At 43.4% G+C, this 18,962-nt stretch overlaps 1 protein-coding gene across 4 annotated transcripts in view; it reads right to left on the reverse strand.

The window, feature by feature from the left end:
• The window catches only part of cpne5b (copine Vb), a 78,290-nt gene that overhangs the window by 18,764 nt on the left and 40,564 nt on the right, over nt 1-18,962 (reverse strand). For all 4 annotated transcript variants that reach the window (XM_076992886.1, XM_076992877.1, XM_076993012.1 and 1 more), the window contains 7 exons: nt 18,338-18,401; nt 12,856-12,959; nt 11,110-11,214; nt 7,826-7,867; nt 7,604-7,679; nt 5,697-5,750; nt 4,465-4,526 (listed from right to left, as the gene is read on the reverse strand). In XM_076992886.1, the coding sequence (XP_076849001.1) occupies nt 4,465-4,526; nt 5,697-5,750; nt 7,604-7,679; nt 7,826-7,867; nt 11,110-11,214; nt 12,856-12,959; nt 18,338-18,401 (507 nt within the window). The remainder of the gene's footprint in view (nt 1-4,464; nt 4,527-5,696; nt 5,751-7,603; nt 7,680-7,825; nt 7,868-11,109; nt 11,215-12,855; nt 12,960-18,337; nt 18,402-18,962) is intronic.

An 18,962-nucleotide genomic window follows, 5' to 3' on the forward strand; every position in this document is an offset into this window, starting at 1 on the left:
TAATCTATTCTTAAAGTTGGGTTGGGAACTGGGTCAGAATAGGTAAGCAAACTGATGACATTCACCTTGATAGTTTAGCTCGGTTGTATTTCTAACCAAATTGCACAGTAGGGGGCAACGAGTTTTCAAACCTGTGAATTACCACCCACAACAAATCATACCTGTGCTTACATGGATGCAGCCACGAAGCTGCCAGGTTTGCTTCATGGAAAATTAATTTTAAGAAGCTTCCTAATGGAGACATTGATGAGACTAAAGTTGTTGGCACCTTATGCAAAGAGTAATTAGTTTATTGTAGGAGTTCTACCAGTCTGAAGTACCATTTAAATGTAAAGCACCTGTTTGCTAATGCTGCTGACGCTGGGTCAAGCACTGATGCAGCCCAGGGGAAGAGTCGCTGCCACCGAAAACAGGTTAAAATACTAAATGTTGGCTTACATTTCAAATCTCATGTTTAGCTGAATAAACATGTTATCAACCCCTTTTAATATACAGATTGTAGGCTTACAAATTCATGTTTGACTGAATATGCCCTCTTAAAGTTTGTAGGCTTACAGTACTATTTTAATGTTTAACTGAACAAACCGTTGAACACGGGTACATTTTATTGAACATGTTTCTTTTCTTCAAGTATCAAAGTAGAACAGCTTCCTCAAGCAGTCATTGATGCATTTTGGAAACAGGAGATGAACCCCTGGTCTAATGCACCCTCTGTATTAAGAAACCCTATCTCAAAAACTGACTTTTAGTCATTACTTGGGTAGCACGCATATGAGCCATTTTAATATAGAGTATATATATATACACACACACACACACACACACACACACACACTACCTGTCAAAAGTTTTGACACAGCATGTTAAATTGGTTAAGAAGACCAAGAGCATGCAGAGGAATGAGCAGCTCTGAAGAACTTCACAATCTACAGCAAATACCACTAATAACTCTTTTCATTCTTAATTTTGTGTTTTTTTTCCTTTCATGTTTGCTTATTGTTTAATTTTAACATAATTCAAATAGAATTCTACTTTTTTGGCAGAAGGAACCACCACTATTAAAATGATTAATGCTAAGTTTCTTCTTTGGTTTGGATAATTAATGTCCTGTGATGATCTATGACTAAATCACAGTCGTGATGTAATTCAGGAAAACACTCCCTTATGTTCTACTGCTTTCTTATTAATGACACACAGAACTATTTGTGAGAAGCACATCTGACTGCACTGGACTGGTAATAGTGTTCCATTGTGACACTGTACAAACAGGGACACTGTATAATAAACCAAGCAACTATGTGTTGTTTGGAACTCAAGATCTTGTGATGGCTATATCATGAATGCACTACAGCATCATCTATTGCTCAAAAGGTCCTAATACTCTTAGAATTTTATATAGAGAATACCAGTTCTCTGAGGACCTATAAACAGAAGTATTTTTTCAAGCATGGGGCTTGTCCAAGGTCTGGAAATCCACTAGGGAATGAGTTAGTAACGCTGGGCACTCTGTACCAAGCACAGGGCACTACAGAGCTCTCCACTGTGGAGGTGTCTGAGGACGGTGGGCCCAGCGACCAACAGTGATGGATGGGATGGAGGAGGAAGCTTGTGTCACTCCGCAGTGGGCCGTCATTTATCAGGTGGAATGCAGAGAGAGAGAGAGAGAGAGAGAGAGAGTGTGAGTGAGTGAGTGAGTGAGTGAGTGTGCGTGTGTGTGTGCAGGTGAAAGATCCAGTCCAATTACGGCTCATAGAAGCAGGCACCCTCAGCTACGGAGTGGGCGTTTCAGGTGCTATAGCACCATCACAACGGCTGCTATGTCCTTCTGGACCAAGGGCCACGTATTTTTATTAAATTCCTGGTGTGTACACACACACACACACACACACACACACACACACACACAGTCTAACAGTGAATAAAGTGGTCTTTGATTGAAGGCATGCCCAGTGCCTATTGCTAAGGGTTGTAATCTTCCATTAATGGTACATATGTTTTGTTTCTTCTTCATGTTCTGGTCCCATTAGGGTCCAACTCCTACAGGGGCAATCTGAGTCCTTTAACCTTTACTAGAAACATCACTGAGGGGTTTGGTGCACATGTGGCAATGCTGCCGGTGACGTAGCATAGCCCCCCACTGCCGCACCCCCCCCCCCTCCCCACCACCACCCCCCACCACTTTTTAATCAGACCACATAGCTGCTCAGCCAGCAGGAAGGCTCATTTCAGATCCCTGCAGGAATTCATGTATATATATTTGTGTGTGTGTGTGTGTGTGTGTGTGTGTGTGTGTGTGTGTGTGTGTGTGTGTGTGTGTGGGCGGACATGTGCATCTGTGCAACCACAGAAAACAGAGAGCGTGAGAGATCATCTCAGCATGGAGAGTGTGTATGTGCGAAGGGAAACGGAGAGAAAGGTGGTGGTGGTGATGGTGGTGGTGGGGGGTGTTGGGGGCGAACCCTTCTACCAGTGACTGCATAATCCCCCCCCACAGGAGCTCATGCACTAGGGTGATGCCCCGTTCCTCATTACCGTTTCCTGTTCAACTTCGCCACTCTGTGATGCCACACGAGCGAGGCCGTGCTTGATTCCCATCAGCAGTCCTGCAGGGCGTTGTTAGGCCACCACAGAGTCGGCATGGCTCATCTTGGCCTCCTCCTTTGCCGCACACACTCTAATAAATGCACACTCCCGCTCTGCTCTGGGGCAGCACCGGGTCCTCCATGTACTCCGTGCTCTCCACACCTTGGCCAATGCTACTGCAAGGGCCTAATCAATGTAGACAACGAATATCATCGTGCAGGAAGCAGAGAATCCAAGAATGACCAAATGTGTATGCTCCCCACCCTTCCCAAACACACACACACACACATTCACACACACAGGTGAGTGTACACTCATGCTTGTATCGTCAGTACCACGGTGCGTGTCATATGTTGCTAGGACTTCACAGCCAAGCGCTCTATTGTTTACACACTCCTCCTGTGATGGGAGCTCTCCTGGTGGGTCTCTCTCGCCATGTGATGTCTCCAACTCCGTGTGACTCCTCCCTTCATCTCCCTAGCGACGGGCTCGCCTAGGTGTCACCTCACATTACACGCAAGGCTAACAGACTGCTCAATGGTGCAGACCACTGATATTTGCATCTCCTCAGAGGGAGATGCATCATATGGCAGGACGTTCGGCATTAAGGTCAAACAGATCGAGGAAAAATCATGTTTTACATGCCCGAGCTTGTTTTTTTGTAGGACAGGAATACAAAACTGTTAATACGGGTGACGGATTGACACTTTTGCAAGCAGCTTTCTTTGCTACACCTACAGGACTCGATCGCTGTCTTTGTGCGGGGAAAAAAGAAACAGTTGCAGGTTTAGATGGGAAATGGAGCAGGAGACAAGAGATGATAGGAGGACAAGGATAAATGCTGCTCGGCCTACCTGCATTAAAAACAGACACCTCGCAACGCAATTATGCACTTAATACATTAGCCTGGTATTTATACGCCATTCACCGATGTGCATCAGATACTGCTGCCTTTTGTTAGATGCACCTGCTGAACTGCATACTAAATATGTTACGCTGCCTACTGCATAGTCATGACATGATTGTTATCTACAGCAACCGTGAGACTAAACAGAATTTCACCGATATAAGCCGAATTCTACGTGAAGTTTATTGCTTGCAGCACGCTATTGTAAAAGGACACTATAATATCAGCTAGAACCGTAAATATGTTTTCCAATTCTTGCTCATGGAAGCAATCACCTTTTCCTGCTTTTCAAATCATGTGTGATTAATCAAATGGTGCGCTGCATGTTAAGATTGTTATACCTTGCGTAGAATTGTCAAAAGTTCTCTTTCCAGGCATGCTGTCAGGGTGTCTGAAGGTGACCTATCTCTTTCTCAGCACAAGCATTCAAAAGCAGTGTATTTAAAAAGGACCACTTCAAAACATATCAGTCACACAACATCCAGGCCCAAACGCTTTCCTCAGAAATCAATCCGAGTTTGGAAAGGGGGCGTCTAATGTTCACTCAAGCGTCCTCAGACGCGCCGACGGCAAATTGATTCATTCGGCGGGATGACAGGAGAGCCCCGCCCCATCCACGCAGGAAAATGTCAGGCCACTTAAAAGAATTAGCCAATCACCACTCTCGCTGGTTTCACCGGGATGTACAGCTTCGATAAAACAAGGCTCCTGCTGTCACATTCTGTTCCATGACTTGGACACATAAGGCCAGGTACCCAGCTGCTTATTAGGTCCTGGACTAAATATTGGTGTGCCGCTATCCTGTATAATCCTGTCTTAATCGCAATTTATGAAATGTTAATATAAGCAGCTGCTCCCATCTGTTGACGTGTAAGCAGGAACATGGCAGGACACAACAGGACACGGCAATGTTGCAGGTTCAGGTGCTCTGCAAAGATTCTCATCCGCATGCTTTTTAAATAATCTCTACTCACCCTCCTTTGATGTAATCAAGGAATGTGAACTCTGACTCCACAGAGAATGACAGCAGGGTCACCTGTATGAGGACATGAACAGTAACAGTTGCAAAAATGTAAACAATGACGATAAACAGAAACAATTATGTAAACATTCCTATTTAGCACAAAGCTAGGAAAGCTGCACAATACTTCACAGTACACTTAAATGCCTGCTGTTCCACAGAATGGTTCACTGCAAAGGCTTTCCTGTAGCCCGATGCCAAGAGAATTCCCCATAGGATTGCTCAGGGGCCATTTCTGTGAATATTTACCATTTATTTGCTCAGAAGCACTAATTATAACTACAGATGTTTGAAATGTTTGTTTTGCTGCCATAACCACAGATAAGCGACTGCAGAATTAAATGGACGTGGGTATCTCGTGAATTAGCAAACTGCAGAGTCTAAATTGTGAGTGCAATTATTATTTTAATTGATTGGTTGTGGCAGCATGTTTTTTTGGAATGTTTTATTGTGACTTTCTCACAAATGGAATAAGAGATAATGTTCCCATATCAAAAATTGCCTGCAATATTACATTCTGTGCAATAGGAACAAGACAATGACTGATGGCAGCAAGAAGAGGAGGCAAAGTTAGAGGATGCTGCCAGATTTAGTTTTTATGTTGCAGGAGAGAAAATGAGGCGTCCTTGCTGGAACCATCAGTCTATGTAGTACACTCATGTCATATTAGCTGAGCTACAAATTTCCACTTTCATATCCATTTTCAGACCCTTCATCCACCCACATGTTACTCTTTCTCCCTCAAACACAAACACACACACACACACACACACACACACACACACACACACACACACACACACACACACACAACACAACACACACCACATGCACACTCAGAGGTTATGAATGGCCTTTAGCCTACACCATCTGTTAAACACAATGAACAATGTACACTGTATATTTTCCAAGAAATCCACTGGAAGAAAATCAAAAGCACCCAATCCTTAGGTTGCTTTACTCATTTAATTAGCAAGGGTGTGAAAGGAAATACCAATGAATGCAGAAAGCCTGTGTTCTCACAGACAGAAGTCACATGCCTTTGTTTCACTCCCAACATAAATGAGCAGAAGGCACCATCATAATTAAAGACTTTTGGGAGTGGGCGTGTGTGTGTTGTTGCATGGATTTGTTTGTGTGTGGGAGCAGAATAGAGTTGTAAGTAGATTCCATAGCTTGACTCACTGTTCCAGAATTTACGTATTTCTTCTTCTTCATCTTCTTCTTCAGATTCACCACCTACGAGCCAGCCAGGAGAAAACAGTTTAGGAACCAGCTCCAAATAAGCTCACTTGCATAGAGGTTCTGTGGACTCCCTGAGATCTGGACTCAGTAAATGCATAACTGGCCACGCTTTGTGCACAGCAAGGTGTCTTGGAGAAGAAATCAATTAATATTTTATCTTGACACCACCTCCATCTGTGGAGGGTGTAGCTAGCAGGTAAGACCTAGATGCTTCCGCAATGTTCAGGGAAATGTGATGTCACATAGAATTCTTCAGTAGCCCAGATGAACCAAGAGGAATTACAGAGAGACAATGAATAATCTCTGCTCCATTCTCCAATTTCCTTCTTCCGTCTCACCCACTTTGACCAGTTTTTCTTCCAGCTGTTCCCATCTCTGCCTCATTTCAAATGTAGGAAAAACATAATGGAGGGAATTGGGAAGGCATCGTCCACCACACACACACGCATTTGACTCCACATGCATTGTGATGGTAGGCCAGAGAGTCAGATATGGCACTGGGGTCATCCATATTATTGACAAAGCAGAGCTGGGAAGATGGATGTGGTGAGGCCCACCGTCTGTGCGCACACAAAGACTGAGGGAGTGCTGATGACCAGACAAAGCGGAGGCATGGGCCACCTGCCAGGGAGGGGCAGCTAGCAGTGGGTGTGGGAAAGACCACTAATGCAGGGCAACTCTCCGAACCCTGGCCAATCAATAGCTCAGATGGGCTCTTTCATTTTTTTTAAATCAAGGTCAGGTGTGCTAAGGGAAAATCTGAACTTCTAGTCACGCTTTTATAAATCGCTTGTCATGGCCGTGATCTGCACAACCAGATGAGTTGGGATTTTTATGTTTTATTTATATGCCAAATAAGGAAATACAGTGTAAAGCAAAGGTAAAGACTGGTTGAAAGAAAAAAATATATAAAATAAATATCATAATCTGTTAAATATAAAAATGACCAGGAAAGGATGAATACATTTCTGAGTTTAGTGTTCCGGTATGCTCCAGCCTGACAACCACTATAAATGCATTGCCTACCAGACCTCATTGCACTCAAATCCTGAAGGTGCTGTCTGCATGTTTGAAGGTTAATATAAAATGCCTACATACTATAGACTGATGGCACTATCAGGAATCATTCTCATGGGACATAGCCGCACTCGAATAATTCTCATTGCATGGGACACTTGTGTACTAATCCTTATTCACAGCGCTTTTTAATGCCTCTGACTGCTATCGGTTCTGGCAATTAGAATTGCAAAACAAATTCTAGGACCACGGGGTGGGGAACACTAATGAAACCTATATTCTACCTGGCAGAAAAAACATCGAAACAGCACAGGAACAGTTCAGAAATATGCTGTATTAATGCATGGAATATTTTAGCGGTACTTGAAGAATGTGGGATCATTCTTTTCAATAATGGGTAAAAAGCTAGGGTGGAGCTACGAAAAAGAAAATCAGAAGTCATATCTTTTAATACATTTACCAGCAAACCAAAGGTGGGCGCTACATGTGAACTAGTTTCCAAATGACTTGGCATGCGAGGCCAGGCAGGGTTGCCAACTCTCGCGCATTGAGCGTGAAACACACGCATTTGCCCGTCTTCGATCGATCGCGATATAATACTTAATTTGTGTCCATTTTATATCCCCCCCCCCCCCCCCCCCCCCAGGTTAAAATCTCACTCCAAGTGATCTTGAAAAGTTGGCAACCCTGCCAGGCAATACGCTAAACTGTGTGCTAGCTGCAAACTAGCTGTGCGCTAAATTGTGTGTTAGCTGTTCGCCAATCCATGCACTCGCAATGCAATAGTCTGGAGCTAATGTGATGACCTGGGATGCTTGGGAGGAGCTCACCTCATACACGTTGAACTGGCTCTGACCTCGGGCTAGCTCTCGGTAGCTGGTAGTGAATTCACCTATGAAATCGTGGCTGAAAGCAAACAATGAACAAAAATCTAACAAAACTGCAAACAAAGAGTCCGCCGAATCCAAAATCCATGATTTATTTGTAGTTACGCTGACAAACACTGGCCGGTAAAATCAATGTAATAGAAACATGGTGTCTTGGTGACTAACCTTCCATCTCGATCCCAGTCATACACCTCCACTTTAATAGTTCTGAAAGAATACAACATTCAACAAAATGAAGCAATTGTGAAGGGGAAACAAGGGCTTTCCAATATTCACAAAAGAAAGGAACAGTGTAGATGTAAACTAATCTCTCTAAAATAAAGACGAACACTCCAACTTGTCTGATCATCATGCTTATTCATCCACTTTCGATCAGTACTCGTTTAAAGCAGCACTGAAGTGAGCCGCCACGTTCATTCAGCCGACTTGTTGAAGCACGATCCTGAACGAAGTCTTCTGTCAAAGTCACACCCACAGAGATGGTGTGCTGGTTACATGTTAACATCCCTCAGCAGGTGTTCTTCTCTGCCTCCTGCTCCAGCAATACCGGGATATTAAAACAATATGCAGCCCATATCAATGAAGATAACATGCACATTCTCTTCAGACAGGCTCATTAGTCTAGGCAGGATGTGTTCCGGAAAAAAAAAAACATCTTAAAGGGCGAATCCGAGCAGCATCAAAGAACCTCATTTTGATTCTGCTTCATTTCAGGCTTTTTTTGGGAGGTGGGCACAGAAGAAGCAGAACACACTCACAAGTGATTATGGCTGTTTTTGAAAAACATGACTAATAGCTGCATTCCATGGTCCCTTTACTTTTTTTATACGCAAAGTTAATGATTATGCCAAAAATGTCATGCACTTCAGCTGGAACTAGAACGGCAGAACACAGGCTGAGATGGTTTGGACAAGCTCTTCAGGAGTGAACAAGAGGATCTTTGGAGCACACCACTTAACAAGTCCCTCCAGTGTTATCGTTAAGTAAGCCTAATGAGGTGTTATGTATTTCGTTGATCTCTGAACTGCAAAATCATACAGTAGTAGTAAATTGTTGAAACACAGCCCTGTGCGATCCAAGAAGTCTGCTCTGTGATCCATGAAGTGCTGTCAGTTCAGGGTTTTTTTTCCCCACAAAGAAAACTTTCCCCAAATACTTTTATATTTGCAAACCCTTAAAACTATCACCCGCCCTACTAGCACCACATCACAAAACTGCAGAATACCCCCTCCCTTCTCCTCAAATGAGAGCAAGAAACATCAGAGAACAGACAAGGAGAAGAAGGATGCCAAAAATACATTCTCCTCGTGTGGGTGGTGGCAACCTCCCATGTTCATTATCTTCAAGGTAGTGAGTCAGCACCTTTTTCAAAGGCCAAATCACCTTAACACCGTGTTTTCTGACACCAAGAGAGAGACGTTGTCAAGGCATACCCCTGGGCAGCTGTCAATCAACAATCAAAACATAAGAGCTGAAATAAACCACTCTGTTCTTCACAAGCAAAATGTGATTTTGGGTTTGAAGGAATATTTAAAGCTGTTTCGCACTCCAGTGCTTGGTCTTCAAACCACAACTGACGATGTGAGGTTGTGATCACTGAGGTAATATTTAAGGAGTGCTTAAAAGCTGTGATTGAAATTAAGAAAACCAACAAGATTTAGTACACGTCACTTCACAGCACACTGCAATTTACTGTACTGTAAGCAATGCACCTTCTCACGCAGTCTATTTGCTATTTAAACCCCATGGTCCTATTTTAGACACTTATCCTGTAAAAAACATGAATCGCATGTAACTGAGGTCCCTATATTGGTCACCAAGAATAAAACTAGTTATTGCCCAGATGTTTGTCTGAAGCCTGAAGAAAAAGAAGAAGTAGAATAACATGTTTCAAATGAATCAAGCTAGAAATAAAAGCCATGGAGGCACAATGGTCATGGATGATGCCTCTCTTATCTTTGGACTGGAAATAGCAGCTGCCAGTACATTTCTGACAGCCCTGCTGATGGCCAAGGGGGTGTAATTTTTTACCATGTTAGTTAATGGCGCCCCCTCCCCCCCCCTCCATCTAGCCCTTATTCTCTCATGGGCTCCTTCATCTGCAGGGTGCTATAGAGGGCCATTTATCCCCAGCCAAAGTGAAAGGGTGACTAAAGTGCCCCCCTGAACACTAGGGGATTGGGACTTTGCTCTATTTCTAGTCTAAGTGGAATAAGCCCTGCACTTACTACAACTCCATGACAACCAGGACCTTTCTGAAAAGTGAGTGGTTGATGACAGGCAGCATGCCAGAAGACTGCCACCGATGGAGATGTGCTCACTGCTTCACATGGTGATATGTGGAAGGAATGCATTAAAGATATCGAATTATTGCTGTGTAGGAGGTAGACATTTAAATATATATAAATCTAAAATTTTTAAATAAATGTAAAAAATAAAAAACTTGGTCAGTGAATCAGTTAATATTTACATTTTAGTTGGTCATAAAATGTCTAGTCTGTACCTTTAAAGAAATTATGTCTAGTCTTTACCTTTCAAGAAAACAAGTTTAAGAAACTCGTGAATTTGTTGGTCACTGGAAGCTGTATTTAACACCCCCCATTTGATATTACATGGCATGGGCCAAATCCCCCCCACCCCCTCACCTCTTTGATATCACATGGCACGTGCCACATTTCTGTGATGTATGGCAGCTCTATTCCCTGTCAGGGGAGATTAACCCAAGAGAGCGGACAGGGCACACGATGAAGATAGAGTTCTAAGAAGCACCTCTTCTGACATTCCGCTCAGGTTCCTGCAGCTGATTGGCTCTGACAGGGTGTCGACCCCTGCTCAGTCAGGCATGTACCAGGGCGGTTGTGGCACACACAAGCCCTCCGGGTGTTTTTAGGTGGTACAATGTTGTAGCACTGACTTCCTTTAGTGGGGGCATCCGGCAAGCCACCAAGACGTGTCTTTTTCTCACCGCAAGACAGCCGATTTGCCAGATACTAACACTCCTACATTTAGCTGTTCTTCAAGTATATTTCTTTGTTCTTAATGCAGTGTGTTATTAGAGAGAAAGGAAAAATGGCCTAAGTGACCTGTTCGTATGACATTCTGCCTTACTGAACAAAACAAATTAATGTTACCTATTGCTATCCACTCTACAGCCCCCAACCCAGGGTCTTCCTAACCAGTAACAGCTCCGTGTCTCTAACACACTTGGACCATGTAAGCAAAGATTGTATAACACCAGTTATACTGAAAAAGAGAAGAGAAAAACGTATGTTGAATGGTTTTGGATCCTGAGGCCATAACTGAAATCCTCTTCAGTGTTTCTTTGAGGGACTGAAACCCCAAAGCTTTTAATAGGACCCAAACATGCAAAATTTATAAACTGGACCTCACACATAAAACTTGTACTGAGTATTCAAGGTTGTCTTGGGCATCATCTGGAGGAGTCTTACCGGTCGTAATCCCCATTGCAGAGTGCTCTGACAGGGATGGTGAAGGACTGCCAAACTGGATTGAGGGTGTTCTTTACTACCTCTGTTTTATGGCAGATGGTGAACCTTGACACAAGGAAAAACATAGGAAAAGTCTGCCAAAAGAGAAATATTACATGGAAGGAAAACACGGCACGGTTCATGATGTCATCTATTTCTCCTGAGAAGCTCAGACGGGACAAGCCATAGAACCCCCATACTCAAATAGTGGCCCGCGGGCCACATCCGGCCCGCGGGCTATCTATTTCTGGCCCGCGAGCTTCTTTTGAAAAGTGGGGGTTTTTTTTGGAATCTTTTTATTTCAATCGCTCTTATTTTGAAATCGCGCACCGCGATCTCAAGACGATACCGTGGATTGCCTTTATGGCAACAACAAACAGGTAGCAGACGCCCAAATGCGTTCAAACCCCACCCCCCCCCCCCCTCGACAGTTTACGTTCGCTACACCCCACCCCCCCCCCGTAATCGGGCCCCTCAGTGATTGAGAAAATAAAATGTGGCCCGTCATCATTTCTATTTGAGTACCCCTGCCATAGACCATGCCGTGTTCTCTACGTTTGGGTGTATAGATTAAAGACGAGATTAAAGAGGAGATTAGCAAGAAGTTCACAGAATGCTGCTGCGGATTCCTTTTGTTGTTCTTAACACTCGTGCCATCTGGGTCACGGTTTAGGTGATATTAACAGCTTTTAGGTTGAACATTCGTAACTGAATACTAATCCAACACTAGGACTAGGACTGTTCAATTAGTTTGATTTCTTCAGCGTAATGCTAAATATTCCATAATGTTTATGTATTTCATTTCATTTGAGAGAAGTTAACAGTATTCCTTTAACCATTTGCCTTACTCCGCTAGAGGGCAAATATCACAACAGGGTGTAATTGTTTTGATTTGGTATTAAAATTTGTTAATTGAGCCAGTGTTTCAGAAAAGCATGAAATCATAGCTTCTATGGGGTTTCTTTGTTGGTGAACGTGTGAGAGGGAGAGTTTGTGTGTGTGCGTGTGTGTGTGTGTGTGTGTGTGTGTGTGTGTGTGTGTGTGTGTGTGTGTGTGTGTGTGTGTGTAGTGTGTGTTTATGTATATTTTTTTTAGGTCAGCAGAGAGATCTACTTCATGATTCAAAAAGACTGAAAATGGATAAACTATGTTATATCCAAATCCCATTCTCAGGAGGGATGGAATGAGAGCGGAGGCTGATGTATCCTCGATCTGCACTCTGGTTAACGCAGGGGATGCAGACTGGGTTATATATTTCTCCTCGAAAACAGATCCATTAACAAACTATGACGTTGTTGTAGAGCTGGCTGTTTACACTTTGTCATCCTCAGTGTAAGGGCGCGGCGGGCAAATGGATTCTGAAGTATTGCAGTAGGGTGCTTATTCATATTTGGCTCAGCATGGGACCTGTACGTGTCCCAGAGATGCTGAAAACAGGGACCACAGGTGTGTCTCACAGTCGTTAATTCCCCCTTAAGTTATGCACTGGCTCTGGGGTACCTAGTAATGATACACACAGCTCAAAAACTGGTGAAGCAAGTGTGAGTTGATACTACAAATTTCCAAATGGAAACAGCTTGTGAAATTTAAGCCTTTGTTTACAAGCTTCTGGGCTAACAAGGTGTTTCAATTAGTTTTAATTGCAACTTCTAAATTCTTTAAAAGCAATGCACAATATTCAAAAGCCAAATACAAAATCAAACTTACGTTCCATCCTCATTACTTCTGTAGAAGACCATGAAGGGGTCAGACTTCCCAAAGAAGTCCTTCTTGTCCAGCTTATTGGCACAAAACTGCATAGTCGCACTATCCTGTAGAAATATGAAGCATTTGTGTACAACTGAAGCGCTGCTGCAGAGTACCAACTAGCAATATTAGAATAAGGACATCAGATTCACATCAGTTTCAGTGACTGCAACTGCAAAAAATAACACATTTTATCAAGTTCAACAGGGGAAAATGGATGGTCATTATACTTAAATCCAGTCATTTCTCAAACTGTTGACATACAGTGAAATAGGGTATAATGACACCTGTAAACTAACTAAGTAAGGGAGCTGATCTGGAGTCAGCTACATCCTCCTGTCAGTATAATTGTACTCATTAGATATGAAATGCAAACACTTGTCTGAGACCATATTACTCTGTGAAGCTCTATAAATACAGAACTCAATTCCTGGTAGCAATTTGAGCTGGGAGTGTTGGGACACCAGTTAAGGCTCTTCAGTTATTTACAAAAATAAAGGGCAGTGGATGGTTAGTTCTCAAGAAAATCATAAATCATTTATAACCTAATGTTCTGGATGTTCAAATCAAGATTATTTCTGGTAATAAATAATCAATTAATTAAGACAATTTTTAATAATTAAACAAGCAAAAAAATGAATATCTTTTATTCATTTTTTTTGCTTGTTTAATTATTAAAAATTGTCTTAATGCTAAAACACTGATGTGAGTGTATGTATATTTCCAGACTTTGGCAGACATACATATTTATCAGGACAACAGCATGTTTGTTCTATGGAAACTGTATCCACAGCCTTGGGGTATTTATCAATATGCTCTACCTGCTCTACAAGCTGAGGTATAGGTGTTATGGGATTTACATGGGGGATATAACACAGATTACATCATGTACAATACAGTTTGTATATTCTACATTTCAAACATTCTGGGTTGTTTTTGTCAGTTTTAGGATGGTTCCCAAAAAAGAAGTCCATGTGGGAGATCTTTCCTGAAGATCTCACCTTCTTTGTTTACTGACGCTCCCTCCCCCCCTTTCTCCTCATAGCAAACAAACAAGCATAACCCAAGTGCCATAAGTAAGGAGAGCTGGTGTGTGTGTGTGTGTGTGTGTGTGCGTGCGTGCGTGCGTGCGTGCGTGCGCGTGCACAGGACATTGAAAAAATGTATTTCAAGCTGGTGATGACCACCATAACCAATCAGGAGAAGAAAGAACGAACAGCAAAAGCTGTCAAGCTAATTCCTGCTGAAAAGTGTCAAGACCAAACTGATCCCAGGCCAAATTGCTTCTGGCAGTCACATTTTCCAGTTACTCTTTTCCCCCCTGCTGCTTGCTTTCTATTAGCACTTCTATTAGTCTTTTCTTCTTGGAAAGGCCGCATTTCAAATGCGTGCCATGCCTGACATTTCTTGGCTCTCAAGCCTTCCAGGAAAATCTTCATCCGGTTGTTCTCTGGCTTCTCAGAATATTTAGTTCTCACAGCCCTGAATCGACTCCCCTTCTCGTTACCCTGTAGTTTACGACAACACACCTCTACTCTGCAGGTGACTGGCAGGCTGCCGCCTCAGTGGTATTATTCAATTGAAAATACGTGAGCTCTGTTCTTCTGCTAAGCGCCGGTCTCCGCCAGGGCCCCGGCAGTCAGATGACACACTCCTGGGCAAAGGCACTTACTGCACTGAGAGTGCGAGAACTCAGCAACTGACAGGTAGCTTATTTGTTTGGTGCTCTTTTACAGAGATATCCACAATGATTAAAAATCAAAAGAGATTTCTGGCAGTGTTAAAAACTGTCACAGAACCATGGACAAAACAGTTAAAAGTAAAGAAAGTAAGAAAGGTATGGAGATAGAGAGTCAGTTATTAACAATGTTAGACTGCAGGATCATTGAATTATTGTGCCGAATATACTATAGTTAGCTTCAACCAATTTCAGCTCCATTTTGTAGCTTAATTATCAATGCTCCTGTGCACACAAGTGAAATGAGCTACAGTGCCAAGCTTGGTGTAGTATGTGAAGCTCTCGCAGTTTCTGCAGTAAATGGTCTCAAAGGAAAATCTCAGTAAACTATGCAACAGACTCGATAGACAAAATACACAAGGAAGTGTTTTGTGTTTGTGAAATGTAAGCAACAACAGCACCGCTTGGTATTACGCTGCTGCCCATACTGTATGTCATACAGTTGTTATTTTTAGTCTTATTTTCTTTAATTGATTCTATTTTTGCCTAATAGTTGTGTGAGCAGTGTACTCACAAAGTAAGAATTTTATTGTACAGTGTAACTGCCTGTTTACGGTTACATGGCAATAAAACCTTAGAATCTTGAATATTATTTTGGATTATCTCTTGGATTCCTCCTTCACAGTCATTAAGGAGAAATATTTTCTCATCGAGCTTCAGCAGAAACATATTCTGAGTGTTGAGACCTCTCAAACAACAGCTCCTAGGAGTGCTGCATGTGGTCCTCTTAGTGGGCAGTGTAGATTGCCAAAGCAGGGAACGGCCTGTCTAATCTAACAGCTGCAGACGAACGGTTCCGTTATCTGAACCACACTTAGTCAGAACAGTGCCGCTGCTCTCTGGGAGCATAAAGACTGCTAGCGATATGCTCCCAGGTTCCTTTTAATGGGCAGGCTTTGCAGTAGCTCTAACTTGTTTATGAGTACTGCCACTGGGGCTCACCGTGAGACTGGGTGCTGACAGAATCTATCAGTGCTAAAGACTTGCCTCTCTACCTCTAAAAAGCAGCCATGTGCGTTGTGACAGCTCCGCCTACACTCAGAACTGGCCGGAAAGCTCTGTGGTGGCAGACCCGAGAGCGGCTTCCCCCTTGGACCCCCACAAAAAGCCCCGTAGCTAACAGCCCTGCAAAAGCAACCTTCCGTCAGCTGTCAGCCAAGCCTGGATATTACAGTTTAAGAGCAGCTTTACGGCTTTATTCACCTTATCCTTCTGGGCATCATCAAAACCCAACAGAAGGCATATGAATGCTAGACTGCAGTGCTAGGGCACTAAGTAGGGCACTGCATGTGAGAGGGGATAGGGCACATAGGATATAAAGGGGCCACATGGGGGACAAAGCTCATACGGCCCCTCCACAACCCAAATCATACAGTTCGCACGCCGCAGTGCTCTGAATGCTTATTGAATGGATCATTATTTTGCGCAGGTTGTGTGTGCCGCGAAGACGAGAGGAGCATTAGCTCTTGTAGGCAAATACAGGCAGATTTGCCTTGCCCTGGCAAACCCTGATCATGGTAAATGCCAGACGTTAGAGGCTGTGAGTCACAGCGAGAGCTTTGGGGCTGAAATCTAGCAGCGGTGGCACTGCAAGTGCGTCCCTGCTGAATACCAATGTTAACGGCGGCATGAAATACCAGGCGAAATGTCTTGTGCGCTGAAAGGTTGAAGGCAAATCGCAATTTCAGAAGGCGTGTGCGGAGTATGCCTCCAGGGTAATTCTCTTCACAGGTACATCTGTGCAACGTCCTGCAGGAGAAATATTACTTTCACTGCCTTGACCTCATATACCTTAATCTAATACGGCATGGCTGAAATCTGCATGGGAAAAGGTAGTGGACGGCGGCGGTGTGAAAGCCAGTCTGATTGATTAGCCGGCCACTTTGTTCTAAAATCCAAGCTATGCCAGGGCTCTTTCAGGGAAGAGACTATAGGTGAATGTATCGGCCGCCGCGGCTAAGCCTCCTTCCAGCCTGAGTGGTTTCCACATGTAGACGCACTTCTCAACGCATGCAAACGGCAGCCATGTAGCTGGGAACAAACTAGACATCACTGCCAGCCAGACTGGGAAATCGATACTATCAGTGTTATCAGAGTGGCGTTCATTCAACTCATAAGCCCCCTAAGCCTGTGTACACAGGGGGCCAAGATTGCACATCAATCTGCACTGCTTACGTAGATGGAAGAGAACCATTGACCTGAGAATCAACGCTCAATTCTCTTCCCAAGCACCTAAAGATCCCAGGTTAAGGGCCCAGGGTAGAATGGGGTGAGGGAGAAGACAGAGAAGAGCCCGCCTACAGATACAATGTAAAGGTTTATCGCTGTAAAATGACTACTGGAGCAGCACCCTGACCCACACGTGGTCTGTGATCAATGGCTTGACATATCGCAAAAGAGGTATCATTATTCATCAACCTGCAGAAGGCATACAAAAGCATTTAAACATAGACCATATGGCATTCAGATTGGTTTAGACCCAGGTTAGGCAGAGTTTAAGATTAAATTCAGATCCTTCTACCTTTGCAAATGGGAAACATCCTCCCCCCTCCCCAAAAATAAATTTAATTAATAAATATATGCAAGAACTTCAGTCTCTGTAAATAGTACAACCAAACCAGACCAGGCCGCATTTTCACAAACACACTCTCCCAGGATATTGCTCAGCACCAGGCTGAATCTCTCTCGGGGAGATACTTTCATCTTCTCTGAGTGCAAAGGCTCTGAGCCCTAAGCTAAGGATATTCAAATCCACACACATGCAACACATGCCCACACATATTCTTAGGCAAAAATATGTTCACTGACACCCACACATATTACATATGCATATTTACATATCCTACTGATTAGGAACCTGCTTCCCTTAGCAGTATTGCGGACATCACGATCACATTCGCTTCCATCCCTGATAGGACACTGAACGTTTCTTCCCTTTGCTTATTATTCCAAAATAATATATTTGAAATTTCATCAGTGGAGACCCTGCATCTGACAATAAAGCTACAAAGACTAGGTCCAAAAGACAAAATCCAGAAAGCAAGGCACTTGTATGATGCAAAGAACTAAACCTGTGATCAGATTCTGTTGCAGAAATCAAACTTCCATCAGAAACCAGGCCAAATTACATGTCTCTTTATTTATGTGCAATCATTTTTCATTGCTTGGAACGGGAGTCACAAATTTACAGATTTAAGGATGGATGGTTGAATACATGATGGTTGGACTAGTTGTGCAATGCATATACTAGTAATATTATAAATCACTAAGGTGCTAAGATAGGATTTGGTTTATATGTCTGAACTGTATGTCAGAAGAAATTTGTTACATATCAAAATAACTTTATGTAAACATCTTCATTCTGTCTTTATAAGAGACGTCCAAAGATTCTATTTGAAAGCTCTGCTGTACCTAAGGGTTAATGCTCTCTACACTAATTCTTTCCTCCACCGATTTTCACGCTCCAGAAATATATTCCCCCATGTGCACAGCATATCAGTACAGTCTAATGAGTTTGACAGCTGAGATACCTTAATTGAAACTCATTGAAGATGTGATTAATCGTAAAGGTGAGGAGAAATGCACTTGATGGTGGCACAAAAAGCATACATCAACTTAACAGTGTTTCATACAAACTGGTACAGTGATACCTATATAAATCTATGTGACCCAGTTGTTGAACACAGAACAGGCCAGTATACTCACCCTGCAGTTTCCTAGTTCCTCTGCTGTCAAGATGATAGTGCCACACTTCTTCCCCGGGATCCCTCTGCAATCAACAGTGCGTGTTAACTCGTACCGCAAAGTGACAATTAAACAGATGTAGCACAAGACAGCATGGCTTGCCCAGCTGTGCTAGGTGTCCACTACCGAGGCCAATTAGAGGCTTTTCCCCAGTGCCGACTCCCAGAAACACACTGAACCTCCTGCACGATCTGTGGTCACAACTCGGTGCCTCACATCTGAAGAATGTTTTAGCATAACGAATCGGACACAGTGGGTTTCATCTCTCTTTTATTGCAACACTTCCTTCCCATTAGCTGTGAAGACATTTCAGCACTAACCATTAAGCATGCACTGAGGCCCCGTGGACAGGAGCTTCATAGAGCTGTAATCTCCATCCTCCGGCTCTCGGCATGCGAGAACGAGGACGGGCGAGCAACTGCCTGGAGGCAAAGAAGGGGCGGAGGTGGGCGGAGGTGGGGGGCGGAGGACCGTACCGCTGGGTCTGTATTCCACTCAGTGGCCAGGCGCCTGTCGGCTTTGCGCCTGCCGCTCTCCAGACTCAACAAAGCGCGCCCATCCCTGCTCTGGTTGCATAACAGTTTCA

Source organism: Brachyhypopomus gauderio, chromosome 1 (genome assembly GCF_052324685.1).
Source record: "Brachyhypopomus gauderio isolate BG-103 chromosome 1, BGAUD_0.2, whole genome shotgun sequence".
Taxonomy (NCBI): Eukaryota; Metazoa; Chordata; class Actinopteri; order Gymnotiformes; family Hypopomidae; genus Brachyhypopomus; species Brachyhypopomus gauderio.